Below are 12,782 nucleotides of genomic sequence, written 5' to 3'. Positions count from 1 at the left end.
GGTCCACTGAGTTACTTCAGCATTTTGTGTTTATCTTCGGTTTAAACATCTACAGTTCCTTCCTACACATACCTCCTCTGGCAGCTTGTTCTACACACCCACCACCCTTTGTGTAAAAACGTTGCCCCTCAAGTTCCGATGAAAACTTTCCTCCCTCACCTTAAACTTATGAATGAATGAATGAATAAGTTATTGGCCAAGTATGTGCACATACAAGGAATGTGCTTTGGTGCTCCGCTCGCAAGTAACAATAATACAGTAAACAATGAAGAATTGTGCATAAAACATGAAAACATTAAGAATACAACAGTTTAAACATAAACCAGAGCAAAAAGAGACTATATTCACCACTTCCTCCTATTCACAAACAAAGCCCTAAACGGGCTTGCCCCCCCCCCCCCCCATATCAAAAATCTTCCAACCCACCACTCTATCTCCAGGTCCCTCAGGTCGGCCGACTTGGGGCTACTGATTATCCCGCGGTCTAGGCTTAAGCTCAGGGGTGACCGCGCTTTTGCGGTTGCAGCTCCTAGACTGTGGAACAGCATCCCTCTCCCCATCAGAACTGCCCCCTCCATCGACTCCTTTAAGTCCAGGCTCAAAACCTATTTCTACTCCCTAGCGTTTGAGGCCCTCTGAGGGGATGCTGTGAACTGTTTATGTATGTGCTGTTATGTTTGTGTGCCATTGTATGTTCGTTCTTAGTACCTGAACTGATGTACAGCACTTTGGTCAACGTGGGTTGTTTTTAAATGTGCTATACAAATAAAATTGACTTGACTTGACTTGACTTATACAGTGGATGTAGATGACTTGTCCACTGCAGGTGTAGCTCAGCTCCCAAATACCTCTCCCGCCACATTGTCTTTGTCACATTCAGAGGCTCTCACACCTTCCACAGGCAGCCTCTGTGGTGAGGACTGATGTACCGTCCCCACCTCCACCTCCAGTCTGAAGAAGGGTCTCGACCTGAAATGTCACCCATTCCTCTTCTCCAGAGATGCTGCCCGTCCCGCTGGGTTACTCCAGCATTTTGTGCCTATCCACCTCCCTGACCTCCCCTCTCCCTGACCTCCCCTCTCCCTGACCTCCCCTCTCCCTGATCTCCCCTCTACAACCCCATCTTTCTCCATCTGCCAACAGAATCATTCTGCCTTCCCTTTCATGTTTTCTGCCATTCTATCCCCATCCTCTCTCTTTGCCTCTCTCAATCCCTTTCTCACTTAGTTTACAGATACAGCAATGGAAACAGGGTGTGCGAAGGAAGGAACTGCAGATGCTAGTTTACACTGAAGATAGACACAGAGTGCTGGAGTAACTCAGCGGGTCAGGCAGCATCTGTGGAGAACATGGATAGGTGACGTTTCACAGAGTGCTGGAGTAACGCAGCGGGTCAGGCAGCATCTGTGGAGAACATGGATAGGTGACGTTTCACAGAGTGCTGGAGTAACGCAGCGGGTCAGGCAGCATCTGTGGAGAACATGGATAGGTGACGTCTCGGTTCGGGACTCTTCTTCAGCATTGAGCACAGATTTGGCCCACTCAGGGCAATTTACAGAGGGTCGAATAACCTACAAACCCGCATGTCTTTGGGATGTGGGAGTGCCCGGAGGATACCCATGTGGGCACAGTTATGGGGAGAAGGCAGGTGAATGGGGTTGAGAGGGAAAGATTGATCAGCCATTGATTGAGAGGGAAAGATAGATCAACCATGATCAGCCATGATTGGAGCAGACTTGATGGGTCGAATGGCCTAATTCTGCTCCTATAGACAATAGACAATAGGTGCAGGAGGAGGCCATTCAGCCCTTTGTGCCAGCATCGCCATTCACTGTGATCATGGCTGATCATCCACAATCAGTACCCCGTTCCTGTCTTCTCCCCATATCCCTTGACTCTCTGCCTCAGAAGGCAGTGGAGGCCAATTCTCTGGATGCTTTCAAGAGAGAGCTAGATAGAGCTCTTAAAGATAGCGGAGTCAGGGGGTATGGGGAGAAGACAGGAACAGGGTACTGATTGTGAATGATCAGCCATGATCACATTGAATGGTGGTGCTGGCTCGAAGGGCCGAATGGCCTCCTCCTGCACCTATTGTCTATTGTCTATTGTCTATACACTCCACTATCTTTGAGCTCTATCTAACTCTCTAGGTTCTAAGAGCCTATGCACTTTTGAACATGAGAACGTGCAAACTCCTTAGAGACAGCACTCGAGGTCAGGATGGAACCTGGGTCTCTGTTGCTGTGAGGCAGTGGCTCTACCCGCTGCACTCTAACTTCTGCGCTGAAGTTTCTGCAAGGAGCAGAGTTCTCACATGAGTTCACAAGTTGGCGACTGGCGTCTGCCCTGTGATGCTGCTCCAATTGACATTCCACCCTGTAGGTCACCCAGAGAACCTTGGCTTTGATTTCCCTTCCCCTCTCCTTCTTGGGAAGGCAGCGAGACTACAGCTGAAACCTCTCCCCCTCCACGACACCCCACCATGCCAGGATTCCTCTCAACCCGTTCGACTTGGCACCTCTGCCTCTGACTATTTTTACCTTGGAGTGGCCTGTTTCCTGTTGCAAAGCTGCTCTAAACCTTGTGATCCTCAGCTCCAGTTCCCAGACACTCCCTGTTGATGCTTTCTCCGTGTGGCCTGGCCTCCTTCCCAGAACAAGTCTAGCTCTGTTGCCTTCCTGCTTGGCCCAGAACACGCTGATGAAGAGAGTTCTCCTGCACTCACTTCACAAACCTTGCCCCCTCCTCACCCGAATCATTAACTCTTGCTTCTCTCTCCATCCACGCTGACTGACCAGTTGACTGTTTCTCTGGAGAACATGGACAGGGGATGTTTCGGGTCAGGACCCTTCTTCAGAATGACGTGGTTGGGGGTGGGGGGAGGTTGAAAGCTGGAAGAGAGGAGGGGGCAGGACAAAGCCTGGCGAGTGATAGGTGGATACAGGTGAGTGGGGAGTTGGTTGGTAGGCAGATGGTTGGATAAAGGCCAAAGATGAAAAGACAAACAGTGAATGGGAATGGGTGTGGGTCCAGGAGAGGTACGGGGAATAGAGGGGGGAATAGAGGGGGAAAAGGGAGGGGGAAGTGTAGTGTTTGTAGGTTGGAGAAGTCAACGTTCATACCACTGGGGTGTAAGCAGCCCAAGTGGAATATGAGGTGCTGTTCCTCCAGTTTGTGTGCGGCCTCACTCTGCCAATGGAGGAGGCCCAGGACAGAGAGGTCAGTAGGGGAAAGTGAAGGGGTGTTAAATTGTTTGGCAACCGGGAGATCCAGCAGGCCTTGGCAGACTGAGCGCAAGTGTTCAGCGAAACTGGTTGAGAAGCTGCTGGAACTGGGGCTTAGCACCCCTCTGTGTGCCTGGGTCCTGGACTTTCTCACTGCCAGGCCCCAAGTGGTCAGGATGGGGGAACACACATCTAGCTCCCTCACCCTGAACATAGGATCCCCCCAGGGCTGCGTCCTTAGCCCCCTACTGTACTCCCTGTACACACATGACTGTGGGGCCAGGTTCAGCTCAAACTCCATCATCAAGTTTGCTGATGACACTGTGGTGGTGGGCCGGATCTCCAACAACGATGAGAAGGCCTACCGGGAGGAGGTGGCTGATCTGGCACTCTGGTGTCAGGACAATAGCCTCCTCTTGAATGTCACTAAAACAAAGGAGCTGATTGTGGACTTCAGAAGGGCTAAACATCCAAGGACGTACACGCCACTCGAGATAAATGGGTCTATTGTGGATAGGGTGAGCAGTTTCAAATACTTGGGAGTCCGCATCGCAGAGGATCTGACGTGGGCAACGCACATTGCCGCACTGGTGGGTAAGGCTAAGCAGCGCCTTTACCACCTTAGACAACTGAGGAAATTCAGAGTGTCGCTGAGGATCCTTCATTGCTTCTACTCTGGGGCTGTAGAGAGCATCCTGTCCGGCAACATTACAGTCTGGTTTGGGAACAGCTCTGCCCAGGACAGGATGGCCCTGCAGAGTAGTGCATTCGGCAGAACGCACCATGGGAACTACACTCGTCCCCCTGCAGGACCTATACATCAGGAGGTGCAGATCCAGAGCAAGCAAGATCATGAGGGACCCCTGCCACCCCAGTAACGGACTGTTCCAGATGCTACGATCAGGCAAACGCCTCCGCTGTCACGCTGTGAAAATGGAGAGGATGAGACGGAGCTTCTTCCCACAGGCCATCAGGACTGTCAACTTTTATAACCCCAGAGACTAAATTTTTGTCGACACTTTTTGTGCTATGTTTAGTAACTTATTAACTTTATTTATATGCTGTAACTGTAATTCTTTTTGTGCACAACCCGCAGGCATTGCCACTTTCATTTCACTGCACATCGAGTATGTGTATGTGACAAATAAATTTGACTTGACTTGACTTGACTTGAAACGGTCGCCGAGTCTACATTTGGTCTCGACGATGTTCAGGAGGCCACATCGGGAACAGCGGATGCAGTAGATGAGATTAGAGGAGGCAATTTAATCATTGTCACCAAATCATTATCTCCTCATCTCCACCAAGTCAATCTCCACCACCACACACTCTACACTGACAAACTGCATCACTGAAATAAAATCTTGGCTTCAATCAAATTTCCTCAAACTCAACTGCAACAAATCTGAAATCATCATCATTGGTCCAAAAACACTCACCAAATCCACCCAAAACTTCATCCTCAATATTGATGGTCTCCCAGTATCCACTTCCCCTCACATCCGGAATCTTGGAATCATCTTTGATCAAACCCTCTCCTTCGACAAACACATCAAACACATCACAAAGACAGCCTTCTTCCACCTCAAAAACATTGCCCGTCTCCGTCCATCCCTCTCCTCCACAGCTGCAGAAACCCTCATCCACGCCTTCATCACCTCCCGTCTGGACTACTGCAACAGCCTCCTTCCTCAAAAATCATCAGTAAACTTCAATACATTCAAAACTCCGCTGCCCGTCTACTCACCCACTCCCCGATCCGTGACCATATCACCCCCGTCCTTTACAAATTCCACTGGCTCCCCATCCCCCAGAGAATCCAGTACAAAATCCTCTTCATGACCTACAAAGCCCTCCATAACCTGGCCCCATCCTACCTGACTGACCTCCTCCACAGACACACTCCCACCTGCACCCTCCGCTCTGCTGCTGCCAATCTCCTGTCCCCCCCCCCATCCGGACCAAACTCAGATCCTGGGGGGACAGGGCTTTCTCCATCGCTGCTCCCACCCTATGGAACTCACTACCCCAAACCGTCAGAGACTCCTCCTCACTCACCACATTCAAAACATCACTGAAGTCTCACCTGTTCAGCACTGCCTTCAACCACTGACCGTCACCTCACCTTCTGTCTCCTTTTTCTGTTTGTTTACTTATTTAGCTATTTATTCACTTCTCTATGTTCTAGAAATCCCTGTAAAGCGTCTTTGAGTGTTTGAAAAGCGCTATATAAATGTAATGCATTATTATTATTATTATTATTGTATGTACCAGGAACAGAAACAATGACATTCCCACTCCTACTTCTGAAGAAGGGTCTCGACCCAAAACGTCACCCATTCCTTCTCTCCCGAGATGCTGCCTGACCCGTTGAGTCAATCCAGGATTGTGTCTCTACAGCAACACAGAAATAAATATACAATAATCAGCAATATTATAAATTAATAATCGGCCATAGGAGGAAAACAGAGCAAAACCAAAGTCTGTAGAAGATCACAGTTGCTGAGGTCAGTGTTGTGCGGTGTTCAACAGCCTGATGGTTGCTGGGAAGAAGCTGTTCTTCAACCTGGAGGTCACGGTTTTCAGGCTCCTGCACTTTCTTCTCAATAGCTTTTTGCCTCTTTGCACTATCATTTTGTGCTTTATGTATGTACAAGACCAAGTGGACCCGTTGGGCCCATTCCTCGTAGAGGGGGAAAACATTGACCTGAAACGTCACCCATTCGCTGTCTCCAGAGATGCTGCCTGTCCCGTTGAATTACTCCAGCACTTTGCGTCTATGTATGTGTGTGTGTATATGCGTATATTTATATGTACATACAGTATATATATATATATATATATATATAAAAAGTTATATATATTTTTCCCTTTTTAAAAATTTATGAAATAGTTTACAGAGCACTATGTTTACATAGGAAGGAACTGCAGATGCTGGTTTAAGCCGAAGGTAGACCCAAAATGCTGGAGTAACTCAGCGGGACGGGCAGCATATGTGGAGAGAAGGAATGGGTGACTTTTTGGGTCAAGACTACTTTATGTTTACATATTGTGTTGTGCTGCTGCTGCAAGGAAGAGTTTCATTATTCTGTCTGGGACATATGACAATAAAACACCCTTGACACTTAAGATGAAAGCTCCCACACTCCCATCAACTGCCCCATATTCCACCCCTCACCCACACTCTGGGGGCAATTTACAGCGGCCCATTAACCCCCCCACCCCGCATGTCTTTGGGATGTGGGGGGGAAACCGGAGCACCTGTGGGAAACCCACATGGTCTCAGGTAGGAGTGAGACAGTCACTCTGGTAGCTTCTCCACTGCACTGCCCAATTCATAATTAACATCAAACGCAAACACAGATGGGGCAAAAGCTCATTAGTTTTCTCTTTTCTGATTTTGTAAAGGTGCATTGTCCTGAAACGTGAGCGATTTCTCTTCCTTCAGATGTGCCCACCTGCTGAGTGTTTCCAGCATCTTCTGATTTTATTTCAGATTTCCAGCACATACCGTTTTTTTTGATATGCATCCTCAAACGCAAAGTGTTTGTGGATGGAAATTCTATTATGCCTCAAGGGACAAAAATCTAGGCTGAGTTCCAACAAAACAAAGAGCTGTGACTGACAAAAAGTGTGGAGTTCTTTGCTACAAACGGCTGTGGAGACCAAGTCAGTGGATATTTTTAAGGCAGTGATAGATAGATTCTTGATTAGGTTGGGTGTCAGGGGTTTACGGGGAGAAGGCAGGAGAATGGGGTTAACATAGGGAAAGATGGATCAGATGTGATTGAATGGTGGAGTAGACTTCATGGGCCAAATGGCCCAATTTTGCTCCTAGAACCTATGAACTGACAATGGAAATTTCAGAGATCCAGCTCCTCGTTGATACCAGAGGCATGGATGCCAAGACTCCTCTGACCCAGTGGATAAAGACTCACCCTACCGAGCATCAAGAAGGTCCAGAGATCGATAGACTCTGGTTGCCCCTAAAACATTAGATGGTCCTGTCTCATCCTTGCCGAAGAAGGGGTTGAAAAGAGCATATGTCAGATGGAAAAGGAGGAGGCTTGTGGAGCAGATGGCATCCCTACTGATGTTCTGAAACTTGGCTGCCACCAGTTGACAGACTGCACTCTCTTCTCTGCTCTGAGCAATGAAGGCTGGGGCAACTGAGATGCCTTAATCATGCCAGTTTTCACCAACGTAATGAAGAGAAGCAGGAGCAGGCCATTTGTGCCCTTGCACCTGTTCTGCCACGCAGTAAGATCACTGCTGATCTTATCGTTCTAACTTCATTTACCTTGAATTCCTGTAACATCAGACAGGGGTACCCGCTGCCTCACGGCACCAGAGACGAGGGTTTAATCCTGAGCCCCGGTGCTGTCAGCGTGGAGTTTGCACATTCTCCCTGTGACAGCGTAGGTTTCCCCCGGGCGCTCCGGTTTCCGCCCATATCCCAAAGACGTGCGGGGTGAGCGGGTTAATGGGCCGTGGTAAATTGCCCCCAGCGCGTGGGTGAGGGGTGGAACCTGGCAGGAGTTGATGGGAGTGTGGGGAGAGTGAGATGGGCTCAGTGTGGATGGGTGGTTGATGATTGGGAGATCAGCTGCAGGGTAGTTTAACGGGGAATGGGTAAAGAAGGGTCCCGACTCAAAATGTCATGTATTCCTTTCGAGTCATAGAGTGATACAGCATGAAAACAGGGCCTTCGGCCCCACTTGCCCACACCGGCCAACATGTCCCAGCTACACTAATCCCACCTACCTACATTTGGTCTATATCCGTCCAAACATGTCCCATCCATGGACCTGTCTATCTGTTTCTTAAACGATGGGATAGTCCCTGCCTCAACTACCTCCTTTGGCAGCTTGTTCCATACACCCACCGCCCTTTGTGTGAAATAGTTGCAACTCAGGTTCCTATTAAATCTTTTCCCCTTCACCTTGAACCTGTGTCCTCTGGTCCTCGATTCCCCTACTCTGGGGAAGAGACTCTGTGCATCTACCCGATCTATTCCTCTCATGATTTTGTACACCTCTATAAGATCACCCCTCATCCTCGTGCGCTCCATGGAATAGAGACCCAGCCTGCTCAACCTCACCCTGTAGCTCAGGCCCTCTAGTCCTGGCAACATCCTCGTAAATCTTCTCTGAACCCTTTCAAGCTTGACGTCACCTATCCATGTTCTCCACAGATGCTGCCTGACCCGCTGAGTTACTCCACCACTCTGTGTCTATCTTAATGGGGAATGGGATCGCTCTGTGGGCTGGCAGAGACTCGATGGGTTGAATGGTCTCCAACCTCACCAGGTCCTCTATTGGGGGCCGGGCCGGGGTCTAGAGGCGGGGCCTGGGTCAGGGGGCGGGGCTGTTGAGAGGGGCGTGGCTTGTCAGGGGGCAGAGCCTGGTCTGGGGGCCGGGGCGGGGCCGTGGTTAGGGAACGGTGCCTGTGCACAGGGGCGGGGCCAGTGTCGGGGGCGGGGGCGGGGCCGTGGCCAGAGGGCGGTGCCTGTGCACAGTGGCGGGGCCAGGGTCAGGGGTGGGGCCGTGGCCAGAGGGCGGTGCCTGTGCACAGGGGCGGGGCCAGGAGCCGGGGCAGGGCCGTGGTCAGGGGGCGGAGCCTGTGCACAGGGGCGGAGCCTGTGCACAGGGGCGGGGCCAAGGTCATGGGCGGGGACGGGGCCGTGGCCAGAGGGCGGCGCCTGTGCGCAGTGGCGGGGCCAGGGTCAGGGGTGGGGCCGTGGCCAGAGGGCGGTGCCTGTGCACAGGGGCGGGGGCAGGGCCGTGGCCAGGGGGCGGAGCCTGTGCACAGGGGCGGGGCCGTGGTCAGGGGCGAGGCCTGTGCCAGGATCCGGGGCGGGGCCTGGGGGCGGGGCCTGGGCCAAGGGGCGGGGGCCTGGGCCAGAGGGGGGGTGTGCAGGCGGCGCAGGCGCGGTGGCGGGGACGGAGTCGTTGCCCCGGGTAACGCGGCCTGCGCCATGGTACGCGCCCAGAGCCTGCGGGTCTCCGCCGCCGCCTCCGCCCGCCCGGTAGGTCTCCGGGGCCCGAGGCCGCGGCTGCCCAGCCCTGCCCTGCGCGCGGGTGTCAGATGGCGGGGTCACCATGAATGGCTCCTTCCTCTGACTGTGGGTCGCCACTTTGTGGGTGCGGTTGTGTTGGGTGTTGCTATGTTATGGGTGTGGCCAGGTTGGGTGCTACTGTGCAGGGTGAGCTCAGGTTGGGTGCTCCCGTGCAGGGTGAGCTCAGGTTGGGTGCTCCCGTGCTAGGTGGGCTCAGGTTGGGTGTTCTATGCAAGGTGGGGTTGTATTGGGTGGTGCTCTGTTATGGGTGCAGTCAGGTTGGGTGCTACTGTGCAGGGTTCAGTGATGTTGGGTGCTCTCCTGCTGGGGTGTGGTCAGGTTGGGTGCTACCCGTGCAGGGTGTGGTCAGGGTGGGTGCTCTCCTGCTGGGGTGTGATCAGGTTGGGTGCTCTCCTGCTGGGGTGTGGTCATTTTGGGTGCTCTCCTACTGGGGTGGGGTCATGTTGGGTGCTCTCCTGCTAGGGTGTGGTTAGGTTGGGTGCTACCGTGCAGGGTGGGGTTGTATTGAGTGGTGCTCTATTATTGGTGTGGTCAGGTTGGGTGCTCTGTAGCAGTTGACAGGGTCTTCATCACGAGGTGTCAGTCTGGGGGGGATGGGTGGTGGGATGAGGTTAGGTGGACCTTATGTGTGCAATGATAGAGTCGTACAGAAACAGGCCCTTCAGCCCACCAGGTCCATGCCAACAGCTTTGCCTATCTACACTAATCCCACTTCCCCATATTAAGGCCCATATCTTCCTATACATGGTCTAATCAAATGTCTCTTAAAAATAGTGACTGCATTTGATTCTACCACCTCCTCTGGCAGTGCGTTCGTTATCAGCCATCCTTTGTGTGACAAACATCCCCCATTAAAATCTCTCCCTCTCATCTTAAACCCTTGCCTTCTTGTTTTTGAATCTTGTTTTTGATTTCACCCGAGTCCATTTGGAACCAGAGTTTAACAACTGCTCACCATCAATCTCTGTCATTGATCCAGAAGCCCTGATCTTTAGTTACTAATCCACTAATCATGATAAATATATGCTTGGTGGACTGTCACCACTTGCAGGCACTCTCTCTGACACAGAATCTCATATTTCCAAGTGCCCTCGAAACTAGGTTGCCCATGGAAGTCAACAATTAATTTGTAACCTGTGTCGAGGCAAATCTTTCCCTGCAACACTAACCAGACCATTTTCCCTGGAGCATCAGCCCATTTGTTGCTGATTTCCTCCTGTCTTCTTCCTTGACACTGTTCTTCCCTTTTATTGTTCCTGCTACTCAGCATTCTCCTTGCAACTGAGTACAATAACAGCATTTAAAAGACATTTGGACAGGTACATGGAGAGAGCAGATTTAAAGGTATTTAGTTTTGTTTATTGTCACATGTACCGAAGTAGAGTGAAAAGCCTTTTTGCTGCGTGCTATCCAGTCAGCGGAAAGACTATACCTGATTACAATCAAGCCGCCCACAGTATACATTTCCAGGATTAAGGGAATATTGTTTAGTGCAATATAAAGTCCAGTAAAGTCTGAATAAAGATAGACTACGGGTCTCCATTGTGATAAATGGGAGGTCAGTACCTCTCTAGTTGGTAATAGGATGGTTCAGTTGCCTGATAACCATTGGGAAGAAACTGTCCCTGAATCTGGAGATGTGTGTCACATCAGGCAAATGGGTCCAGAGAAAACAATCCAGGTTTGTCCAACATAGAAACAAAGAACTGCAGATGCTGGTTGATACCAAAGATAGAAACAAAGTGCTGGAGTAACTCAGCAGGTCAGGCAGCATCTCTGGAGAAAAAGGATGGGTGATGTTTCGGGTCACGACCCTTCTTCTCCAGAGATGCTGCATGACCTGCTGAGGAACTCCAGCACTGTGTCTATTTTTCCTCATAGCTAATACCCTCTATTCCAGGCAACATTCTGGTGAATCTCCTGCACCCTCTCCAAAGCCTCCACATCCTTCCTGTAAAGAGGTGACTAGTCTTACACACAATAGCTGAACCAGACTTTTATACAGCTGTAATATGACGTTAGTACTCAAGACCCCGACTGATGAAGACAAGCATATTGTACACTCTTTCAGTAAGAGCACCATTCAGTCTTCTGAACTCCAGAAAATATAGATATATATTTTTTGCTACCTGAGGTAGGATAACCCTCTCATCTTGGGAATTGGCTTCGTCTATTTCCTCTGGACTGCCTCCAATGACAGTATAGTCTTTCTTGAATAAGCGACCAGATGCAGCACAATACTCTCAGTGTGACCTCACCCACACTTAGTCAAAGCCATGTACTGGCAACAGAACAATGAAATTCTTCCATGCTGCAGTTTTACAGGACCATTATCGTAAGAACACACGGATAAATATACAAAAATCAATGATACAATAAATTAATAATTAGTAATACAAGGTTACCAGACCATAATACTGCAAAACCAAAGTTCGTAGTGCAACCAAAACAAAGCCGAGAGTGGGTCTGAGATATTGAGGTAGGGGTGAGGACAGTGTTGTGCGGTGTTCAACAGCCTGATGGTTGTTGGGAAGAAGTTGTTCTTGAACCTGGAGGTCACGGTTTTCAAGCTCCTGTACCTTCCTCCCGATGGTAGCAGCGAGATGAGAGTGTGGCCAGGGTGGTGTGGGTCAGTGAGAGTGTGGCCAGGGTGGTGTGGGTCAGTGAGAGTGTGGCCAGGGTGGTGTGGGTCAGTGAGAGTGTGGCCAGGGTGGTGTGGGTCAGTGAGAGTGTGGCCAGGGTGGTGTGGGTCAGTGAGAGTGTGGCCAGGGTGGTGTGGGTCAGTGAGAGTGTGGCCAGGGTGGTGTGGGTCTGTGATGATGCTGGCTGCCTTTTTGAGGCAGCACCTCTTGTAGATTCTTATTTTGCATATAATTACATATAGTTTTGCCATACCTAAGCACAATCCCAGATTAGTACAAAGAACATAGAAATAGTTGCCAGGCTTTGGCACCATTTGGAAAGTCTGGTCCGTGCGCTTGGTCTCCTGGAGAGGTGCCTGATCCAGGCGAGCCCCAGGCTCCTGCAAGGCCTCCAGCAAACCGTTGTCCCTCTCCTTGCCGGACCACCTTCAGCCTTTGTGCCCTGGGGGTGCCTCTCGCAACTGACCTTGATGGCACGGAAGGCGAGACCCCGTTCACTCTCTTACCGGCCTTTGCTCTCATGTCTGCCGTGGCAGGCTCCCTCCATCCTCCTCTCCGTTTCTCCGATCCTCAGGGGATGAGCAGGGGCTGTCTCAGTGCCTCTCTTTACAGACCGCAGCCCTCCTGCCTTCCTCAATCTTCCGAGAAAGTAGAGGCATTGATGAACTCAGTACAGATCTTCAGAGATATGGATAGCTGGGAAGCTGTGGCGTTTTAACACAACTTTCCAAAGTCAAACCTTCTTCAATAAACGTCAATGCTATTTGCTTTCTGAGCCACCTGTGGCATCTGCCTGCCAACATTCTGTGACTTTGAACAGGAACACCAAGATCCCTC

At 50.7% G+C, this 12,782-nt stretch overlaps 1 protein-coding gene across 1 annotated transcript in view; it reads left to right on the top strand.

Moving 5' to 3' along the window:
- Positions 1 to 9,144: 9,144 nt before the first annotated feature.
- Positions 9,145 to 12,782, top strand: part of LOC144598219 (uncharacterized) — a 53,730-nt gene continuing 50,092 nt past the window's right edge. The window contains 1 exon segment of the mRNA XM_078408103.1: positions 9,145 to 9,252. Within this exon segment, the coding sequence (XP_078264229.1) occupies positions 9,202 to 9,252 (51 nt within the window). The 5' untranslated portion in view covers positions 9,145 to 9,201.

The sequence above is a fragment of the Rhinoraja longicauda genome, chromosome 11 (genome assembly GCF_053455715.1).
Source record: "Rhinoraja longicauda isolate Sanriku21f chromosome 11, sRhiLon1.1, whole genome shotgun sequence".
NCBI lineage: Eukaryota > Metazoa > Chordata > Chondrichthyes > Rajiformes > Arhynchobatidae > Rhinoraja > Rhinoraja longicauda.
Note: the sequence above shows the minus strand (reverse complement) of the source record. Positions and strands in the feature narration are given on the sequence as shown.